The sequence below is a fragment of the Triticum urartu genome, chromosome 3A (assembly GCF_056163025.1).
Source record: "Triticum urartu cultivar PI428250 chromosome 3A, HENAU_Tu73, whole genome shotgun sequence".
Lineage (NCBI taxonomy): Eukaryota > Viridiplantae > Streptophyta > Magnoliopsida > Poales > Poaceae > Triticum > Triticum urartu.
Genome location: NC_141875.1, coordinates 24,716,318 through 24,739,326, shown reverse-complemented (window position 1 = coordinate 24,739,326; position 23,009 = coordinate 24,716,318). Strand labels below are relative to the sequence as shown.

At 46.5% G+C, this 23,009-nt stretch overlaps 2 protein-coding genes across 3 annotated transcripts; one reads left to right on the top strand and one right to left on the bottom strand.

Moving 5' to 3' along the window:
* Positions 1–13,026: 13,026 nt before the first annotated feature.
* On the top strand, positions 13,027–14,798 carry LOC125547791 (flavonoid O-methyltransferase-like protein Os11g0303600). The gene is made up of 2 exons (XM_087516504.1): positions 13,027–13,966; positions 14,189–14,798. Exons 1-2 carry the CDS (start codon positions 13,169–13,171, stop codon positions 14,396–14,398), a joined length of 1,008 nt encoding a protein of 335 aa, XP_087372630.1. The 5' UTR covers positions 13,027–13,168; the 3' UTR covers positions 14,399–14,798.
* Positions 14,799–21,085: 6,287 nt separating this feature from the next.
* LOC125530683 (anthocyanidin 5,3-O-glucosyltransferase-like) lies at positions 21,086–23,009 on the bottom strand. 2 transcript variants are annotated; one of them, XM_087516503.1, is made up of 2 exons: positions 22,545–23,009; positions 21,086–22,108 (listed from the first exon to the last, which is right to left on the bottom strand). In XM_087516503.1, exons 1-2 carry the CDS (start codon positions 23,007–23,009, stop codon positions 21,086–21,088), a joined length of 1,488 nt encoding a protein of 495 aa, XP_087372629.1. The 2 variants fall into 2 exon arrangements, with proteins under 2 accessions (XP_087372629.1, XP_048551035.2); XM_048695078.2 differs by having other exon boundaries at positions 21,086–22,081.

The window sequence follows — 23,009 nt, the reverse complement described above, 5'->3', positions numbered from 1 at the left end:
ACAAGTGGGCCCAACACTTTATTGTAGCGAGATAGAGGAAGAGCTGGCATGTTGGTTCATAGGTATTTATGTCATTATAACATGGCAAAAGAGATTTGAGATCACAATAATGATGTCCAGTGGCATTTTTAAGTATGTGTCTAACGAAGCAATGACATTTTTGAGGAGTTGAAATTCCTAGTGGCAAAACTAAGTAAAGGGACACAACCGGTGGCATAAATGATAAAAACCAAGAGAAAAAGAAAAACTCATCAAGAAGAAAGAAAAAAACCCTGGAAATAGCAACAGAGGGCAGAATTACTGCAACAAAGGTGGGGTACGTAAGCTCATGCATGACGTGTGCGTGCATGCCGCATGTGTATATCCCCGTGGCGAATCCTCGTTGACACTGACACAATATTTAGGCATCTCCAACGCGGACCCAAAACGGAATCCTTCTCGCTATCGGCGCCGGCCGTGGACGCGTCGTCCTTATCGTCGCGGCGAGGCATGAACGGCGGTGGCGGTCTGGCCGACACGGACCTGGCGATATTGTCCTTGAATTCCTCCGCCGCCGCATCAGTATCATCGGTGGTGGCCCAATGTGACGGATCCACGATTGAGCTTTGAGCCATTGACTCTGGTTAGGCTTTTGGACTAGGATTCCGTTAAAATTTAGAGCCACAGCCCAGCCCGGATGTCATGCTTTCAGGTCAGCAGGCTGCCATTGCTCATGTCTATATCACGTCAAGGAAAATATCACATGTTTCGCAAAAAAAAGAGAGAAGAATATCACATGGAAAACAACATTTAAAGAAAACTTGGTGAATATCTCATTCCAAAGTTTCTGAAGAATCTGAAAAAATAACATGAGATTTTAAGAGGATGATGTTTTATTGCCATAAGAAATTTTGAGTTGAAACACATTACGAGATGTGAGCTATGATAAAGGAAAATTCAGCAAATAATATTCTTGTTTGCCATTATTCAATGATGATTTTGTTATTTTGTTATTCAATAATAGTGACGTTCTTGTTTGTCATTAATTCAATTGAAACACATTACGAGTAGCTCACATCCCGTAATGTGTTTGAACTTCAATTTTTGCATGGCAATAAGCCCCACACACACATGTATAGAAACAAAGACGCTCTCTCACACACATGTATAGAAACAAAGATTCTCTCTCCCCCTTTGTCTCTCTCTATCTCTCTCACACACGTATACGAACAAACAACTTATCTCTCCCTCCACATACCTCGCGTCAAGCCCAGCATTATTATTTCTGGCATATGCACATAATATCGATGTGCATTTCACCAATATGAAGAATGTGCAAACAAATGACTGGCTTATCACATCCATAAACCATCCATCCAAGAAATGCGTGGTCGACGCATGCATGGCACCAAATGCATGGTGTATCACTAGTTAGCCCTTCCAAACGTCACCGTTGCATTTCTCACAACAAGATCTTTGAAACTAGATCCCGTGTTAATTTGTTTGACAAACTCTTTTCAAAAAAAATCAGAAAAAAGAATAAAAATAGAATCACATTTCGTGCTTTTCACTTTCCAGGATGCATAGTTGTGCTTAACCGTGAAGCACAACTGTGCTTTGATCCTTGAATCTCCATTGCTAAGAGCATTTACAGCTGCGATGGACAAATCCGGCCCCTCAAACGCCCGGGCACGTCCGCAAACACTGACCTGTGATGCCTTAAATAATGCAATCCACATCCGGAAACGTGAATTATTATATGTCAAAGTGGTTCACATGTTTGAGGGAAAAAGTTCATGGCGTTGAAAAAAGTTCAACAAATTTTAAAACAATCTCATGAATTTGTGAAAAAGTTCTAAATTTGAAAAATAAAAATAAAAGTAAAAAAGGAAACAAAATTAAAAAGTAGAACAGAAAAGAGAAAACCAAACAAAACCGTTCTAAAACAAACAAACAAAAAAGAAAAAGAAAACTGACTGGAAGCTCCCTCAATTGTATTTGGGCGCACCGTCTGGACCTAATACCCAGCATTCGGTAGCAACAGGGTGCATGCCTGTTATTTTCTCTTCGCATGTCGGTAATTACTTATTTTCTTTCTGTTGTGCTTTATGTAAAATGTTCTTGAACTGTCTTTAGTGTAGATAAAATGCATGAGCTTATGCTTTTGAACGAACACATAAACTGAGCAATAGCAGCTGATCTTCATCATGATGATTATTGAGCCAGCCAATTGTTGATATGTTTTTTTGATAAATTATATTCTAGTGTGCAGTGGTAGAGCTAGACGAAATCTGCCGAGGAGGGCCAAAGACAAAATATGAGTTGCAAAATCGAACTTATTGATACGTTCTTCCATAAATTGTATACTAGTATGCAGTGGCGGGGCTAGACGAAATCTATCCACGGAAGGCCAAAGACGGAATACGAGTGTTGGGGTGAGGAGGGGCGCCAAATATATTCTCATCTATGCTCTCCTATAAAAAGATTTCTTCATAAAATTGGTTCAAACCTTGTGGGGGGGGCATTTGCCCCCTTAGGCTTTGTCTGGTAGTTAGGGAAAGTTTTCCTAGGGAAGAAACGCCCAGGGTGAAAATTTCTTGGCAAAATGAACACCCCGTGGAAAATTTCTGCTGCTGCTGCTCCACCGGAGCGCCAGCCCCGCGGTTGCGGATGTACTGTCACACCAGGGCGGCGCTGGCGAGGAAGGAGAACGCCCCGAGACCGTAGTCCCAGTCGACATCAGCCGCGTCCATCTTCTTGAGTGCGCGCAGCTCGTCGTTGATGGCCTTGCAGCTGTCGTGCACCGGCGCGTGGCCCGGCGGCGGGCGCGCATCCCCCATGCCGACAGCAGCGAGGAGGAGGACGGCGGCGGCCTTGGCACCCATCGGGCGGCGAGGAGGAGGAGCCGGCGGCGAGGAGGAGGAGGAGCGCGGCGAGGAGGAGTGACAGTGGGGTGTGGGGAGGAGGGGGGCTTCATATGGACTTGTTTCTTGCCGGAATTGGGGGATACGAGGTTAGTGGATGATTTGGAGGGATTGCCGGAATCGGGCAAGGATTAGCCCACAAATCGGTGATTTGGGGGGATCACCGGCGAGGAGGACGGTGGGTGGGGCGAGGAGGAGGACGGTGAGTGTGGACGGCGAACTACATCACCGAAAGGGTTACCACACATCCACACATTGGGTATATGCCCATTCAAAAAAAATTATTAGTGCTCGAACAGAAAACATAAGGTATTGAAATCGTTACTCCTCGAGATCATGCATCACTTATGGCAACGAATGTGGATGGAAGATTCAGAGTGCAAGTAAAGCTTCTATGGCCGAGCAAAATGAATTAAGTTAGGAGTAGTAACCTCCATAGTCAACCCTGCAGCGGTAACCGCAACACAACACCTTGCTGATTCCTACATTGCTTGCGATCGCTCATCTTTGTGTCACGATCATGCACCTCGCCCTTGTTGTCACCACCCCATAATTTAGAATTAGTTGAACCCTACAATGCAAATTTCTTTGAGAAAATTCAGAAGTACAATTGCCCTACACACATCAAAATTGATGGGACGCTCTTATGCAGTAGTTTGCAATTACCATCAGACACATCAAGCTGCTCAAAGGTTACCATTAATCCTAACCAAGATTCTAACTTTGCATAAGTAAACCACCCAGCACAATTTTGCTAGACAAATAATTTTCACTACTCTCTAAAAGGTGGCAAGCTCCATTTGGTCAGTTCGAAATCATACAGGGAACTAAGTACTTGGTCAGTTTCTTTGTGACATGAAACATCAAGCCTCCTGACCATCACAGCATGCGCGTAAAGGAAGGAATAATTTATAGTTTTACCTCATAGCCAGAATGCACAATTTTTATGCACATGTAAATGTTTGAAGTATGAAGCAACCTTAATATGCATTGACAACTACATTGCAAAGATAATACTTTCTCGCAATTAAACTATCCTGCAAACCAGCCACTAAATCACTTCAGTATGAACACAAAAATGACCAAACAACATATTATCAAGTGAAAGCAATGAACGACTCACGTTCAGGGCTGTAACATTTTGGCATAAGATCTGCGTGCTTTCGCCCAAAAACAAAAGGGAAGGTTAGCGAAAAAAAAGAATCAAAATCTTAAAATACAAAAGCATTTCAGAGCATTTGCCAAGAGCCTGTCACACCAATATGGGTCATCGTGTCCTGTCCCGTCTCACCAATATGTGAAAATATCTTGTGAAAAAGAGGCTGATCCAACATCATCGTGATGCAAAACATGCATCTTTTGTTCAAACTAGCAAGGTGGGCACCACGTTTTACCTTTTTGAAAGAGTTAACCACCTTTCTTATCTTATGCATACATTTTTTTACGAGCTATTTGTCCATTTTTTACGAGCTATTTGTCCACGTCTAAATGAGTGATATTGTCCTTTATTTCGTACAAGGGAGCATATGCTTGTGGTGCTGATACATAACTAGGAAGAATTGTTTATACATTGAGACGCCGAGCTGAAATGGACCAAACAAACTAGGCCGCAACCATCTTATCCGCTAGATCAATTATCCCATGCTCTAGCATATGTCTTCACTTCTACGCCTCTTCGTCGTTTTATGCACGGATGCACAGAGTAATACTATTATTTTCTCATTTGGTTTCCTCTCCTTTTATTAAATGTTAACATTTTTATAAAAAAAAAACAAGGAGAAGGAAACCAAAGTACCGGAAAAACCAGCACCCCGAATAAAAAAACAGTTTGAACCCCCAATTCCTATTCGCCGTTTATGGGCATTTAAACAACCTGGCGCGCACACCGAGCCTCCCAATCGATTTTTTGTAGGCCGGTCCATTTAAAAGTTACTTGATAGATTCAATCACTGGTTTTAGGAAGATTCCAGAATCTTCCAAGCTGGTTTTGAGGAGCTCCAGCCGGTTTTCTTTTTCTTTTTTTGTTTGTTTTGGATCAGTTTTCTTTGGTTTTATCTTTTTCAGTTTTTTTACTTTACTTTTCCTTCTTTTACTTTACTTTTTGTCTTTTTCAAATACATGAACATTTTTTCAAATTTGTGATTTTTTTTCTCAAATTCGTGAAATTGTTCTGAAATTTTGTGAATGTTTTCATTAAGTTCGTGAAATTTTTTCCAAGTTATGAACTTTTTCCCTCAAATATGTGAACCATTTTTTCAAGACAACGAATTTGTTTAATCTATGAACTTTTTACTAAAATCAATGTACTTTTTTCAAAATTGTGATTGTTGTTTCCAAAATTCTATAAACTATTTTAAAATTTCATGAAATTTTCTCGGAGTTTTTGTTAAATATTTCCAAATTAGTGAAAATTTTCGTATCCATGATGTTTTTATTTCATGAATTGTTTCCAATTTTGTGAATTTTTTTTCAAAATCCATCAACTTTCTTCAAATTTCATGAACTTTTCTTACTTATTCGAATTTTATTTTTCAAATTCGATAACTTTTCCATATTCATGATTTTTTTACTTCATGAACTTTTCACAAATTTGCAAATTTGTTTTCAAAATTTTGGAACTTTTTCGGATTTTTGTTTTTTTTCTGAAAATATGAAAGTTTTTAGAAATTTTTGATTGTTTTGTTTTTACGACTTTTTCTGAATCTTTTGAACTTTTTTGTCTGAAAATTCAACGGTCTACCTTAGCCTAGTCAACGTCAGCGGCGACCGGTCAAGCTAGCAACAGACCAAACCCTTTGAAACAGGGAAAGATAACCTAGCAAACTAGAAACTTACTTTTTTTTTGGAGAAAACCTTACTATTGAACAAGTGCTCGAAACGTTGTGTTTGGCCGGCCCATCAGCGCGAGTTGCCCCAAGTGGTGCATAAGGCGCCAATTAGGAGCTCTCTCGGAAATCACTATTCGACGCTTCAGGCGCCCGTTACAGTATAAACTTCAAAAGGACGCACACTCCCGCTTCGCTCTGGGCTGGCCCATGTCTGTTTCTTTTTTCGTTTAAACCTTACCGTTCAAAGGAAAGTGCAGCAACCACGAGGTCACTCATCCTCTCATGCATACCTACTTCTTTTTTCTTCTATTTTATTCTTTAATTCGGTTTGTTCTTTTTCTTTTTCTCTTATCCTTTTTCTGTTTCCTTTCTTGTTTCCTTTAATGTACGTTTTTTAAAGTTCGTGAACATTTGTTTTCTAAATTGATGAACTTTTAAAATAGGATGAACATTTTTCCAAATTTGATGATTTTTTTTGAAAATTACATAACCTTTTTTTTTCCAAATTCAATGCAGTTTTTGCAAATTGGAAGACTTTTATTAAAATTTCATGAACTTTTATTTTCAAATTCAGGGGCTTTTTAAAAATTCAATGAACTTTTTTGAAAGATTCGTGAACAATTTTCAATTTTGCAACTTATTTTGTTTTTAGTTTTATCTTTGTTTTCTAAAGTCAACGGCTGGTTAACAACGAGCGGTCAAACAAAGCTCAAGTGCGCAACCAGGTGGGCGACCGCTGAAGTGATCAAGCACTTGCAATATGGGCCAACAAGTAGATGGCTGTGAAGCGCCAATTAGGACCTCCCAGCTCTCCCCCCGGCCCCCAAGAAGAATTAACGGAACGTTCCCCGGACCCTCAGGGTGATTCGCCCATAGAAAAAACAAACCTGAAATCCCCATAAAAGGGAAAGAAAACCAAAATAAGAAAGCCCATAGGCTGGGTCGAATACCAATTACTTCACGGGTGTGCCTATGCCTCGCTTTGTGCACAAGGTATTTAAAAAATGTGGTTCTAAAAAGGTATTTAAACAATATTAACCATGTATAAAAAATATTACTGGTGTATAAAACAAAGTATAAGGTGTATGGAAATACGTAGACATCAAAAATAATATTTCAAACAATGTTGATCATGCATTTAAAAATGGTTATGTGTATATAAAAAATGTTCCTGGTATATAAGAAAAATGTGGACGTGTATGAATAAAATTCAAATCAAAATATATCTCTACTTCTATAAAAGTTTGAGTTGGTGATGATGACGTGTCTGCCATCCGTCGCTTACGACCGTCGGATCTGCATCGAACGCACACGAAACAACCTGTGCAATTTTGCAAAAAGACGCCCGCCGCTCATTTGCAGATAACCCCCTCGGAGCCCCATTTTTCCAGTTCGGCCCTCTCTCTCCCACCTCCTCAAACCATCTGGAAACAAATCGACAACGCTAGAATCGATCTGGCTGGGTGGTCGCTGCCGGCGATGTCCTTCCCCAGTGCCTCTCATGCCTCTCAGCCCCACCGCCCACCACCATGACGGCCCTCCAGCTCGACGTCCTCCCCACCCTCTTACCCGTCTCCTCCAACGCGGACCTCGGCAAGCACGCACCGATGTCGTCCGTCTGCCGATGCCGCTCCTGCATCCTCTACTGATGTCGTAGTTCCAGCGCCCCCACCTCCACCTCCCCGTCCTCGTCTTCATTCCCTCCACCCCCTCCACTGCCCCCTGTATTACCAGCCACCGCAAGTACGCCGCGGGCGCCGTCCATGCCCCAACGCCTCCCTTGCCTCCACCCTTTCTTACAGCAGCAGCCGACAACGACCTCTACAAGTATGCCGCCGGCTGCGCGCTGCTCATCCTTGGTGTTGGTGGCGTCATCTACTGCATAACTGCGACACGCTTCATACTTCACGGTGTTTGACATGTTGTTAGTGTATTTTATTTTCCCACTACTAGCTACTACCAGATTTGAACCTTATTATCAGGCCTGCTTGTTGTGACAGGCTCTTGGCAAATGCTCTGAAATGCTTTTGTATTTTAAGATTTTGATTCTTTTTTTTTTCGCTAACCTTCCCTTTTGTTTTTGGGCGAAAGCACGCAGATCTTATGCCAAAATGTTACAGCCTGAACGTGAGTCGTTCATTGCTTTCATTTGATAATATGTTGTTTGGTCATTTTTGTGTTCATACTGAAGTGATTTAGTGGCTGGTTTGCAGGATAGTTTAATTGCGAGAAAGTATTATCTTTGCAATGTAGTTGTCAATGCATATTAAGGTTGCTTCATACTTCAAACATTTACATGTGCATAAAAATTGTGCATTCTGGCTATGAGGTAAAACTATAAATTATTCCTTCCTTTACGCGCATGCTGTGATGGTCAGGAGGCTTGATGTTTCATGTCACAAAGAAACCGACCAAGTACTTAGTTCCCTGTATGATTTCGAACTGACCAAATGGAGCTTGCCACCTTTTAAAGAGTAGTGGAAATTATTTGTCTAGCAAAATTGTGCTGGGTAGTTTACTTATGCAAAGTTAGAATTTTGGTTAGGATTAATGGTAACCCTTTGAGCAGCTTGATCTGTCTGATGGTAATTGCAAACTACTGCATAAGAGCGTCCCATCAATTTTGATGTGTGTAGGGCAATTGTACTTCTGAATTTTCTCAAAGAGATTTGCATTGTAGGGTTCAACTAATTCTAAATTATGGGGTGGCGACAACAAGGGCGAGGTGCATGATCGTGACACAAAGATGGGCGATCGCAAGGAATGTAGGAATCGGCAAGGTGTTGCGTTGCGGTTACCGCTGCAGGGTTGACTATGGAGGTTACTACTCCTAACTTAATTCATTTTGCTCGGCCATAGAAGCTTTACTTGCATTCTGAATCTTCCATCCACATTCGTTGCCATAAGTGATGCATGATCTTGAGGAGTAACGATTTCAATACCTTATGTTTTCTGCTCAAGCACTAATATTTTTTTTGAATGGGCATATACCCAATGTGTGGATGTGTGGTAACCCTTTCGGTGATGTTGTTCGCCGTCCACACTCACCGTCCTCTTCCTCGCCCCACCCACCGTCCTCCTCGCCGGTGATCCCCCCAAATCATCGATTTGGGGGCTAATCCTTGCCCGATTCCGGCAATCCCCCCAAATCGTCCACTAACCTCGTCTCCCCCAATTCCGGCAAGAAACAAGTCCATATGAAGCCCCCCTCCTCTCCGCACCCCATTTTCACTCCTCCTCGCCGCGCTCCTCCTCCTCCTCGCCGCCGGCTCCTCCTCCTCGCCGCCCGATGGGTGCCAAGGCCGCCGCCGTCCTCCTCCTCGCCGCCGCCGGCGTGGGGGATGCGCGCCCGCCGCCGGTGCACGACAGCTGCAAGGCCATCAACGACGAGCTGCGCACACTCAAGAAGAAGGACGCGGCTGACGTTGACTGGGACTACGGTCTCGGGGCGTTCTCCTTCCTCGCCAGCGCCGCCCTGGTGTGGCAGTACATCCGCAACCGCGGCACTGGCGCTCCGGCGGAGCAGCAGCCGGAGCAGGAGCAGGAGCAGCAGAAATTTTCCACGGGGTGTTCATTTTGCCAAGAAATTTTCACCCTGGGCGTTTCTTCCCTAGGGAAACTTCCCCTAACTACCAAACAAAGCCTAAGGGGGCAAATGCCCCCCCCCACAAGGTTTGAACCAATTTTATGAAGAATTCTTTTTATAGAAGAGCATAGATGAGAATATATTTGGCGCCCCTCGTCACCCCAACACTCGTATTCCGTCTTTGGCCTTCCGTGGATATATTTCGTCTAGCTCCGCCACCGCATACTAGTATACAATTTATGGAAGAACGTATCAATAAGTTTGATTTTGCAACTCATATTTTGTCTTTGGCCCTCCTCGGCAGATTTCATCTAGCTCTACCACTGCACACTAGAATATAATTTAACAAAAAAACATATCAACAATTGGCTGGCTCAATAATCATCATGATGAAGATCGGCTGCTATTGCTCAGTTTATGTGTTCGTTCAAAAGCGTAAGCTCATGCATTTTATCTACACTAAAGACAGTTCAAGAACATTTTACATAAAGCACAACAGAAAGAAAATAAGTAATTACCGATATGCGAAGAGAAAATAACAGGCATGCACCCTGTTGCTACCGAATGCTGGGTATTAGGTCCAGACGGTGCGCCCAAATACAATTGAGGGAGCTTCCAGTCAGTTTTCTTTTTCTTTTTTGTTTGTTTTTTTTAGAACGGTTTTGTTTGGTTTTCTCTTTTCTGTTCTACTTTTTAATTTTGTTTCCTTTTTTACTTTTATTTTTATTTTTCAAATTTAGAACTTTTTCACAAATTCATGAGATTGTTTTAAAATTTGTTGAACTTTTTTCAACGCCATGAACTTTTTCCCTCAAACATGTGAACCACTTTGACATATAATAATTCACGTGTCCGGATGTGGATTGCATTATTTAAGGCGTCACAGGTCAGTGTCTGCGGACATGCCCGGGCGTTTGAGGGGCCGGATTTCTCCATCGCAGCTGTAAATGCTCTTAGCAATGGAGATTCAAGGATCAAAGCACAGTTGTGCTTCACGGTTAAGCACAACTATGCATCCCGGAAAGTGAAAAGCACGAAATGTGATTCTATTTTTATTCCTTTTTTCTGATTTTTTTTGAAAAAAGTTTGTCAAACAAATTAACACGGGATCTAGTTTCAAAGATCTTGTTGTGAGAAATGCAACGGTGACGTTTGGAAGGGCTAACTAGTGATACGCCATGCATTTGGCGCCATGCATGCGTCAACCACGCATTTCTTGGATGGATGGTTTATGGATGTGATAAGCCATTCATTTGTTTGCACATTCTTCATATTGGTGAAATGCACATCGATATTATGTGCATATGCCAGAAATAATAATGCTGGGCTTGACGCGAGGTATGCGGAGGGAGAGATAAGTTGTTTGTTCGTATACGTGTGTGAGAGAGATAGAGAGAGACAAAGGGAGAGAGAGAATCTTTGTTTCTATACATGTGTGTGAGAGAGCGTCTTTGTTTCTATACATGTGTGTGTGGGGCTTATTGCCATGCAAAAATTGAAGTTCAAACACATTACGGGATGTGAGCTACTCGTAATGTGTTTCAACTGAATTAATGGCAAACAAGAACGTCACTATTATTGAATAACAAAATAACAAAATCATCATTGAATAATGGCAAACAAGAATATTATTTGCTGAATTTGCCTTTACCATAGCTCACATCTCGTAATGTGTTTCAACTCAAAATTTCTTATGGCAATAAAACATCACCCTCTTAAAATCTCATGTTATTTTTTTAGATTCTTCAGAAACTTTGGAATGAGATATTCACCAAGTTTTCTTTAAATGTTGTTTTCCATGTGATATTCTCCTCTCTTTTTTTTGCGAAACATGTGATATTCTCCTTGACGTGATATAGACATGAGCAATGGCAGCCTGCTGACCTGAAAGCATGACATCCGGGCTGGGCTGTGGCTCTAAATTTTAACGGAATCCTAGTCCAAAAGCCTAACCAGAGTCAATGGCTCAAAGCTCAATCGTGGATCCGTCACGTTGGGCCACCACCGATGATACCGATGCGGCGGCGGAGGAGTTCGAGGACAATATCGCCAGGTCCGTGTCGGCCAGACCGCCACCGCCTTTCATGCCTCGCCGCGACGATAAGGACGACGCGTCCACGGCCGGCACCGATAGCTAGGAGGATTCCGTTTTGGGTCCGCGTTGGAGATGCCTAAATATTGTGTTAGTGTTCACGAGGATTCTCCACGGGGATATACACATGTGTCATGCACGCACACGTCATGCATGAGCTTACGTACCCCACCTTTGTTGCAGTAATTCTGCCCTCTGTTGCTATTTCCAGGTCGTAAAGGGCTAAAGGCTGTTCAGTTTATGACGCGCGGTGTGTGATGTCTCTTTGTCGTGCACAACTAGCTAGCTATCTAATCCTAGATCGATTGGCCTCCAATCAGCAGGCAGAAGCGCAGTGCTGCTTGGATTCATAACAAAAAAACTCTATGATGTGTTGCGATACTTGAGAGCTAATCCTATCGTATACCTCTATTTTGTAAGTTTCTAAGAGCATCTTCAGCACATCCGGTATATCACGTCCCGTAAAAATCGGTTTACAAAACAAAACGTTTTTTTTCGTATTTTTACAGTATGGCTTTTGTTCTGACAGAACAGATTCCGTAAAAATATTTCATGGTCTTGAAAAAATTGCACAAACCCCCTAAAACACTCGTTAAATTACAATTGGGTCTGCCTCGGCCGCTTCGAGATCAGGATGGGCAAAGGGTCGGCGCTGGAGCTCACAGCAAGAAGACACCATCCACATCAATCCCGCCGTGGCGGCTAGTGGGAGCAGGCGGCAGTGGCGGCAACTAGCTAGCTCGTGCCGACGGCGACAGCAGCTGCTAGCTAGCTAGCTCGCGCACCAGAGCCGCTAGCTAGCTAGCTAGCCCACGCAGCTCACGGCAGCTGCTTGCGGCACGAGCAGTGGCGGCAGCTCATGGGTCGGCAGTTAGGGTCCGGTGGTCATCGGCATTGAGGCGTTTCGGTGAGGTCGCGTTCGGGAAAGACCGTGGCGGGAGCTGAAAGTTCCCTCCCGCCAACAGTTTCTTTATTTTCAGGTCTATGTAAAAATTGCCCCCAATCTCGTAGATATAGAGAAAATGGCCGGGAATATGCAGGTTCTGCAAAAAAAAAGTAGAGGACGGACGATTTTGTGGGATCTATTCTGGGCGGAAAAAACGTCCTCATTCGGTAGACTGGCGGTTATTTTATCCGATGGCCTTTTTACAGGATCTGCTAGAGATGGTTTAAATAGTTTACCCATTTTCAGCACATGCAAACCCTCCACTTCATCAACCATATGCAATTCACTTATATTTCACTTTCTACCACATGCAAACCTCCACATGAAAAACATGCACGCCCTCCACGTCATCTTTTATTTTATTTTCACAAACAAATTATTCGATCTCGATCCATACTCCATAGACAGAGTACAGGCCAGGTGTACCTAGGGAGCACATTGCATTAAAGCTAGTAATTATTGAGCTGTCCATGGAACTAATTATCTGGCAGTATAGTGGAAAGGAATCTTGGTGCTATATCTTGTGTCCGTCACAAACAGACCCAGCAATGCTCCTGAGCAGTGTGTGTAGCGTAACGAGGCATGTCGACGCGTATAGTCCTGCCCTGAAACAAACAGCTCCTCGCTCAGCTTTTGAGCAGTGTGGGTAAGAAATTATCGACGAGCACAGCCCAACTCGAGTTCCACGAGTGAATAATTAAATCAGTGTTAATTTATGTAGCTGTAGCAAAAAATGGGTGCTATATAAACCGCCCAAGCTAGGTAAGTAATCAACACACACAACACCGGCCTCATAATCTCATACAGAAAGCAATGGCAGCCAAGTCTTCACAGACCATGACAATCCCCACCGACGGTGAGCTGGTCCAGGCGCAGGCTGACCTTTGGCGCCACAGCCTCAGCTACCTCACACCAATGGCGCTCAGTTGCGCCATCCAGCTCGGCATCCCTACCGCGATCCATCGTCTTGGCGGTGCCGCGTCGTTGCCGGACCTGGTCACCACGCTGTCCCTCCCGCCATCCAAGGCGCCGTTCCTCAGCCGCCTCTTGCGGCTGCTGTCCACGACGGGGGTGCTGGCGTCAAACGAGGCTGGGATCTACAGCCTCGTCCCACTGTCCTACCTCCTCGTGGATGGTGTACGCATCGACGGCGATGCTAGTCAGACGGCTCTTGTGCTCGCCGTGACCTCCTGGCATTACATGGAGGCGGCCATGGGGCTGGCCGACTGGTTCAAGAAGGATATCGCGCAGCCCGTGCCGTCACCATTCGAGGAAGTGCACGGCGCGGCACTCTTTGAGGAGAGTATGGCGGTCCTCGACCCAGAGTGTGACAAGTTGTTCAATGAAGCTTTAGCTGCCCATGACCATATGGGAATTGGTACAGTATTGCGGGAATGTCATGGCCTATTCAGTGGATTGCAGTCGCTCACAGATTGTTGTGGTGGTGATGGAACGACAGCTAGGTCCATCGTTAAGGCCTACCCTCATATAAAGTGCAATGTGTTGGACCTTCCAAAGGTGGTTGATAAAAATCCGAGCGATGGTCTCGTTAACTATGTCGCCGGTGACATGTTCCATTCCATCCCACCTGCTCAAGCTGTAATGCTCAAGGTACAAACTGGTTTGTCTCCACAATGTTATACCTTTTTAGCGCTCATGATTCTATACCTCATTAAAGTTGAGAGTTTGTATCACTAGTATGTACATTCTTTTGACGCATCCTTTATATCTAATTGAAAACTACTAATAGTAATGCATAACTACATCGAGTTCGTAAATTTTATGTCTTCTTATTACACACTGCTTAACCACACACATATTTTCCCATGTCAGCTTGTTCTACACTTCTGGAGTGATGAGGACTGCATCAATATCCTAGCCCAATGCAAGAAGGCCATTCCTTGCCGAGAAGCAGGAGGAAAAGTGATTATCATAGACATTGTGGTTGACTCTTCTTCAGGACAGATGTTCGAAACCCAACTGCTGATGGATGTGGCAATGATGGTATATACCAGGGGACGGCAGCGGGATGAAAATGAATAGAGTTCCATCTTTGCGAAAGCAGGGTTTAGCGACTACAAAATTGTCAAGAAACTTGGAGCTCGGGGTGTCATCGAGGTCTATCCATAAGGTTGTGCTGCAAATGATGTAATGGCGACCCTTTGGTATCCATAAAGTAGTGGTGTGCTATAACTACTAAATAAGGCACCCGCAAAAAAAAAGAACTACTAAATAAGGGCGTCAGTGCACAATGGAGAAAATTAGTAGCTGAAGCACGTTAAGTGCCTGGTCACAAAATAATCTATGCCGTGCATGTGTTTGTGTGTGTATGCGTCTGTGTCTGTGTGAATTAGTTTCGAGAAGTGTTGGGCCACTCGGTGTGTGCTATGTACGTGGCATGTTTGTGTGTTCCGACATGGTGAAACATTAAGCTTATTTTGCATTATGGTATATGCTTATAACCTTGTCTACGAATGGTGCAACGGGAGAGATTTCGTATATGTTTGTCATGCTAATATCCAAAATATTTTTTATTTAGTATATATTTTTTGAATAAGGTTTGGTATTTTTTTTGGGTGCGGCTACACATTTGCTGCTTGATTTTGGGAAAGCACAAGTTTGTCCCCATATAACCACCACCGTCAAACCCAGGCCACCCTCCTGGCCATATCCTCCATTCCCTCTGATTTGCTGCTCTTTCATTGTTGCAACAGCTTTCCATTACGCGAACGAACCTGTGGTTGGATGGTTAGGTGGACAGTCGTTTCCCCAGCCCACCAAGGTACAAGTCATGGTGCTCACATTTATCCTTGATTTACTTCAGGATTTTCGACGATGTGTGTTTAGTGAAAGGAGGCGTTCCTGTTGACTACGAGGCGCCTATGAAAAAAAGCTTTTCATGACCAGATCAACAAAAGGAAAAGGTAAATCTCACCATAGTCGACCAATATAATCTCTGCCGATGACCGATGGCTTCCATCGACGATGAGTGTGGGATGCTGATCTAATTGCGTAAGTTTTTTCACCAGTTAATGTCCGCAGAATAATGCAGATACCACTTCAGGTGGAGCTGTTGGATGATTTTGTGGCGTGGGGTGCAACTAGATTAGGGACTTTCTCTGTAAAATCAGCTTACCGCGTAGAGTTCCAACGCCAGTCCGGGCATCAATGGTTGCGACAGGATGGCCAGGGTTGTATGCAAATTAATCCGATTTGGAAATCGGCTTGGCGCCCTTGTATACCTGGAAAAGTTAAGCATTTTATCTGCAAAGTTTTGAAAGGTGTTCTCCCTTATTTTGGTATTCTAGCAGCACGACACATCCCACTAAGTGCATAGTGCCCTATATGCAAATTTGGAATGGAAGATATACATCACTGCTTATTCACTTGCTCCCGTGCAAAGAAAATTTGGGCTGAGTTGGATTTTGCCGATGAGATCAACAGGGCGTTCGGTGATCCGTAATAATGGAAATCTTGGGCAGAATTGAAGGTGCGGTCGGTGAACTGTCCAAAGCGGAATTATTCGCGGTTGTAGCATGGTACATCTGGTGGCAGCGCCGTCAGATTGTTAAAGGCAAAACACTCCAAGCACCGGACCGAACTGCTCTTTCTATAAAACTTCTATGTTCCAATTTTTTCGGATCATCGTTGCCAAAATGTCCTATTAGAAAACGTGATCACGTGTGAAAAAACCAGGCTAGAGGATTGGTAAAGGTCAACGTTGATGCTTCATTTTGTACAAATACCATGTCTGGAGCCACAGGAGGTGTTGCTCCAGATGAAAAGGGTGATTTTATTGCAGCCTCAAAATAGGGTTTCCCCTCGCTTTGTATTACAAAGCAATCGTCACCGATACAACCAACGATACTACGCTGGGGTAGACAGCACAATCATGCCCAAAAGAAAACAAGAGAAAATAAGAAAAAGAAATGTGAGCAACACCGGCTCAACGAAAGTTGTAGCATCCCGCAACCGCTGCACCTGTCGAAGAATTCCGCCACGCTCCAATGCCATCGAATCGCCGTGTACCAAGCAGCACCTTCAAGAAGGACCGCAACGACGACGACGCTGCTGCCCGGACGAGTCCTAAGATTTCTCTCGGTACGCGGAGGGGAGTGAGGGAGAGGTATACCCGGCGCCCTTCAAGAAGGGTGGCGGCGCCCGCAGGCGTCACCACGTCGGAGTCGGGCATGCCCGACGGAGATTTCTCCCTACCTCTCACACCCACCACCCAAGACCAATTGTTGGCTCCACCCTGCCTATCGCCCACCAACATGCGCCACCACAGCCACGAGGACACCACCGTCGTCTCACCACAACAAACGTCGCGAGGCCGGCCAGGCCGAACAAAACCACCGTTGACAGGGGCCGGCAGTACCGCAGGCACATGGGAGGGGACAATCTCCACCGGCTCAAGCTGTAGCAGACCGGATGCAGAGCAAGAGCACACCGGGCCAACTGCCCAGCCAGGCCCAGATCAGGCCCGCTAAGCTCCCGCCGCCATGCTGCATCAGACGCGGCGCAACAGCCGCCGCCCCTCTCTCTCGTGGCTCGCCAGACCAGCCGGAGGCCAAGCCGGCCCACCCCAACCCAAATCGGGCCCGAAGGAGCCCAGATCTTGGCATGGAGGGCGCCGCCGGCCAAGCCCCAACTCCAGCCACCACCGCCGCCACTCAGCCTCCTGATCTGTACCAGAACGCCGCCTGCCAAGGAGCTCCGCCACCGGAACACGCCGCCCGAGCCGGGAACTGCAACGGGAGAAGGAAGAGGGGCCGCCACTGCCGGCCAAGAACGACGCCGCACGGGCAAGCGCCCGGCCACGCCGGTCGATGGCAGCGGCAGGAGGGAGCGAGGGGAGGTGGGCTAGGCGGCGGGGGAAGAGAGGGCCGCCCCGGTCGCCTTGCTCGGGGAGGTGACGCGGGGGGTACGTGGGGGGAAGAGTTCGTGGCTTTATCGCAGCCTACACATGGTTCTTGCCTCATGTGTGCTCAGCTGACTCTTCGGAGATACATGCAATAAGAAACGGGATTTTGTTAGCACAAAGGATCAGCTGCAACCGTTTGATCATTGACTCTGATAGCTTAACTGCCATAGAGGCCGTGAACCAATAGGAGGCCTTTGGACCTGATGTTGCTGTGATTATACCATGTCAGATGGGAAATATTAATGGCTATCTTTTTATTTCTGTGAAGGAAATGCCACAACCTGTTGCGCTCGCATCCTGCACCCGGTTCTTCGAGGCCATGTCTGCGATGAGGGAATCCTTTTCTACTCTCCAAACACTACGTGTTGGTCCTTCAATGTCAATGACCCCAGATGGATCCAGTGATGACTCGAAGTTCTTGACGCCACCTCAGTGGAGAGAGGGCTTGATGCTCAATTGCTGGAAGCAAGTGGGCGACGTAAACCCTGAAGGTGATGGAGTGGATGGTATCGACCAGAGGAGGCTGTCATGGCCATCCTCCATTAACAGGGACCTGTAGGTCACAGCTCACCAAGCTAGTACCCACGTGTTTGCACCCTGTATAAATAGGCTTGTTTTCGATTTTATTCTCGGTGGTTTCTTCTGGTGGCTGGCAAAAGCTATTATGGAAGATCGGAACTAAGTAAATAACCATTAGGCTATCCAGAGATAGATTGCACTAGTTGCCACACTTTTATTGAGGGAGTGATACGGACCTCGATCTAGGATATATTGCTCACTCAATTGCTATGAATCTGGAATACAAGATACAGGTAGTAGCAGCAAGAAGGGGGATCGGGGAATCGAGAGCCAGGGGTGGGAGAGGGGAAAACGCCCAACGGCGGCCGGTTCAGTCTTCAGTTCTTCGATGCCTCTCCCGGAAGAAGAGTCGCCCCATATATCTTCGGTTACTAGACCCGGTCATCTCCTGTTCTGTGGGTTGGGCTTCGTCCCCCGCTTGGGCCGAGCGGGTCGTCCTTGGGCTTCATCCGAAGTGCCTGATGTAATATTGTGGTTGTTCCCGTGACAGGGAGGGAGGCAGGGAAAGGGAGAGGGAGAGCCCGGACTATACTAAACTTGAGATGAACATATTTTATCCAAATAAAGGGATATTTCTTTTGCAATATACATATTTTAACCAAGGAAAAAAATAGCGCGCTACAGAAAATAGCGCCGCCCTTGAAAATATGCTATTAGCGTGCTAGAACGCGCTGTAGCGTGCTATTAGCGACGCATTGTACATTGATTTATTTAGCGAGGCAATTTTCTACACGCTATAACGCGCTATTTTTTTCATTGATTTTAACTGATATTTAATAATATATTTTAATCCATCGAAACAAACCCTGGTGGACAGGTTTTTCCTTTTTTGGGGAGAGCTATCGATTTTTCTTCTGAAACGCTAGCATGGGAGCGAGGAGTCTGTGGATGGACCCTAGCAGATATTTTATCATCGTACATTCTGATTCCTTAAAACCTGCCATTATATGGAACATAACCACTTTAGCAGATTATGTATCACATTAATTCTCCTTATTATTTTAAGGTAAATGTTTGGAGACGGTGCGCCGGCGCAAGCTTCGGCCGGTCCAGTCCACGCGCGCACGTGCGACCCACCCGCGAGCAACCACGTGGCGCGGTGGACCTGAGTTGACTAGTCCTCCTGCGTTATCCCGCGGATCTCGCCTCATCCCCGTCTCGCAGCTCCACAGATCTCGTCCCATCCTCGTCTCCTGCCTCCGACGTTGCAGCACGCAGCGCCGACGCCCGCATCTGCTGCCTCCATCGCTGCAGCTCGTGAGTAGCTCGCCGTCGGCCATGGAAGATCGAATCTCCGCCGGCCATGGATGTAGATCTCACCCTGCCACGCTTGCAGCCCCGCTCGCCATTGGATGCAGCAAGGTTGTTGACCAATCCCATTCCTGTCGGTTGCAACTCCCACGCGCCTCGTGCTTCTGCCTCGCCGCCGACGAGCCGGGCGGCGATGCATGACACGGGAGGCTTCTGCAGAACTGTCGCACCCCCTCATGTTGCAACCGTTTAAAAAAAAGTTTCATCCCCCTAGCTGAAAAGCTTCAACCGGATGTAGAGAAAGCTACAAGCGGCCAGCGCCATCGCCGCAAAGCTACAACCGTTGACATGAAATGCTACCACCTTCCATGGAAAAAGCTTCAACCGAAACAAACACAAAAATCCTTGACCAAGGTTGCTAAAAAGAAAATAGCTACAACCTTTAGGTAGAAAAGCTTCAACGGTTGTTGGAAAAAGCTCCAACCATTGAGAGAGAAAACTACAACTATACACTATGAAAATAAGAAAGCTTCAACCAGCGACGGCTGGAGGTGGAAGAAGATGATAAAACGCTGCAGTTTTGCTACATGCTTCAACTGGCATAGATTTTGCTACAACCGGCATAGCATTTTGCTACGACCGGCGTCACGTTTTGCTACAACACATAGCCGGTTTTGCGTTTTGCTACAACTAGCATCGCTTTTTGCTACAACCGGCATAACGTTTTGCGACATCCATCACGGCTGAGCTGCGAGGCTCGACGACGACGGCGACGTTTCTTTTGCTGCAACCGTGTCTCCATTTTGCTACGACCGACAACGAAAAATGATACAACGGGCATTTCTATTTGCTGGAACCAGTCAATCGCCGGCGAGACGGAGCTGCATCCATGGCGTGCGCGGGCGGCGAGGGCGGGATCCGTCCATGGCGAGTGCGGGGGGTGGCGAAGTTGTATCGATGGGAAGCGCGGGCGCCAGAGCTGCATCTAGAGGGTGCGAGACACATTGAGATGCAAAGGCAGAGCTGCATCTGGCGAGTGCCCCCGGCGAGCTGCGGCGGCCTGGCGAGCTGCGGCGGCCCAGCGAGGTCCGCCGGCGAGCGGCCCCGGCGACGAGGACGGCCGGCAAGGGCGCCAATCGGCGACGGGGATGCCGCGGTGGTTCTTCAAGCTTGGTCGCTGGGGGTGTCAAACGTAGTTGTGGCGGGGATAACTAGGAGGAAGATGAATCAGGGATTAAATCTAACGGCCCTTAATCGTTTTATCGGGTGGCTGGGGCCGGACCGGCCGAACAGTTCGGCCGGCGCACCGGCGCCTATAAGCGCCTTTATTTTAAGGATCTTTCTTAAAACCATCACCTTATTCCTTATATTTAAGGAACATGGGGCTTATTCCTTGTCCTAGTGCTTGAAAATTCCTAGGACACCGACGAGTGGGCTCCACTTGTGAGTTGTATTGAACATTTACGCACACCATTATATATGGAATGTATTATAAGGAATTTGTTCTAGCAGACTAGATTCCTTAATTGTAGATGCTCTTATGTCACAATCGCAATGCCACATAATTCCTTGCTTAGCGCAAAATGCAAGCTAAGAAACATATGAGCACTAAATGTCAAACTTTCAAATAAAAGGAAATGTGTTTTGCTAAGTCTCCGCTGTTTGTTTTTCATTAGTCTCGGTTGACACCGAGAAGCGAGAGCTGTCGACCCGATTTTAGGATCTGTGGAAAAGACTACATTGTTTTACAATATTGTGTGAATAAATATCTATTTTAGTAGATAAACAAAATATTGCAACACACTGAATATGTTAAATACAAAATCCTAGTCGACATGTGAATCGCGACTTAGACGTGTAGACAGGTAAAAGAAAATGATCACTGTAAGATGCAACATATACCGTACTGCCAAGATCATTCATCAATGTAAACTTCCCCAGTGCCAAGATCACATGGCAAAATTCTGTAAAAGAGTTCATGCATCGCTGAGTCCCATGGGGATCCCTTCCCCAGTGCGTGCCCGATCCTGAAGGCTGGCCACGTCCGCCAAGAACTGGGCAAACGCCAGGCGTGACGACCCGCCGTTGTTGTGAGCCGCCGCGGCGCCTTTCTTGTGGGCCTCCACCCGTGCACTGAGCTCCCTGCCCTCCTCGGACTCCATGACAAGCCGTACCTTGCCCTCCACCTCGTCGGCCTTGACCAACCCCTGCTGCCACCCGATCATCTCCACGGCGATCCCCATGTCCCCCACCATGAATATCTTGTTCATCTTCTGCTCCGCGTACAGCGGCCAGCACAGCATCGGCACGCCGGCCGTGACGCTCTCCAGCACTGAGTTCCACCCGCAATGCGTCACGAACGCCCCGGTGACCCTGTGGCGGAGCACGTCTAACTGTGGCGCCCACAGCTTGACAACGAGACCGCGACCACTGGTGCGCTCCATGAACCCATCCGCCAGGAGAGTGTCGAGGTCCGGGTCGGCACTGGGGTTGAACGGCTTCTCCATGTCGTTCACCGGTGCTCGCACGACCCACAGGAAGCGGTGGCCGGACTTTTCAAGGCCGATGGCGATCTCCCTGAGCTGCTCCTTGGAGTGGCTTTCTGCGCCTATGCTCCCGAAGCAGAGGAACACCACGCTGCGGTCCGGTTGGCCGTCTAGCCAGACAAGGCACTCGTGCCGCTCTTTTGCCTCGGCGATGGCACCGACAAACGGACCGACGCAGTACACCGGAGGCAAAACCCGACCGGGGACACACCGTTGATCCCTGAGAGCCGCCACCCCCCGAGCCTCCAACGACTCGAACGTGTTCACCAGCGTGCCATTGGCCTCCATGATCCAGCACAGGGAGCCCATGGTCGTCTTGTACGTCTCGCTCTCCGGGTCCTCGAGCATTTCGGCCAATAGGTGCGAAGCCGGCATGGGTGGAAGGCTGAAGAGCTCGTGAGGGCTGTCTCCTAGCTCCCCGAAGTTCTCCCCGCCATGTGGAAGGTAAAGTTTCTTTGTAGGTCGAGCTACATGAAACCTCTTGTCTTCAACCCTCCAACATTGCTTTGAGATCCGTATTCTTCAATTAACTTACAACAAGAAGATTTTTTTCAAATGAAATAACATATAGACTTCAAACTTTCCAGATCAAACAAACTTTACAACTTCAATGTGTGAAAAAACTTTCAGATTTTTTGGACCGACATAAATATACAAAATGAGAATTTTCTTGATTAAAAAAAATTTAGCATTTAAAATGCATGAAAAAATCTGAAAGTTTTTCCCCACATAGTAATTAGAATGTTTCATTGTCCTGCAAAGTTTGAAGTTTATACGTTGTTTCGTTTGAGAAAAACAAAAATAACAAATGTATCTGCACGGATCCTGATGCAAAAATGGATGGCTAAGATAAGGGGTACCACGTAGCTCGAGCTACACAAAACCGCACTCCATGTGGAAATGGAAGGAGCGTAGGAAGCTGGGAGAAGGCGGCGAGGATGGAGGCGCTGCTGGTGAACAAGTTGTAGCAGCGGATCCCGAGCCTCTTTGCGACCACGACCGCCTCGCTAGACAACGAGTCGACGACCACGGCGTGAGGACGCATGGAAGAGAGGAACTCGTGGAGGCGCTCGTTGTAGCGGCGCAGGAGGTCGAGGTACCTGGGGATGAAGTGTATGTCCAGGGTTAGTTTGGGCGGGTCCTCCACACCTGGGAGGGTGTGGAAGCTGACGGACGGCATGGAGGCGGCGACGCGGGCGACGACGGCACTGAAGATGGTGTCTTCCATGACGCCGAGATTGATGAGCGCGACGGAGACAGCGTAGCCGTGCTCGGGGAGCTGGGCGGCGAGCTGCATCGTCGGGACAAAGTGGCTCACGGCGAGGCCGGGGTACAGAACGACCGTCTTCTCCAT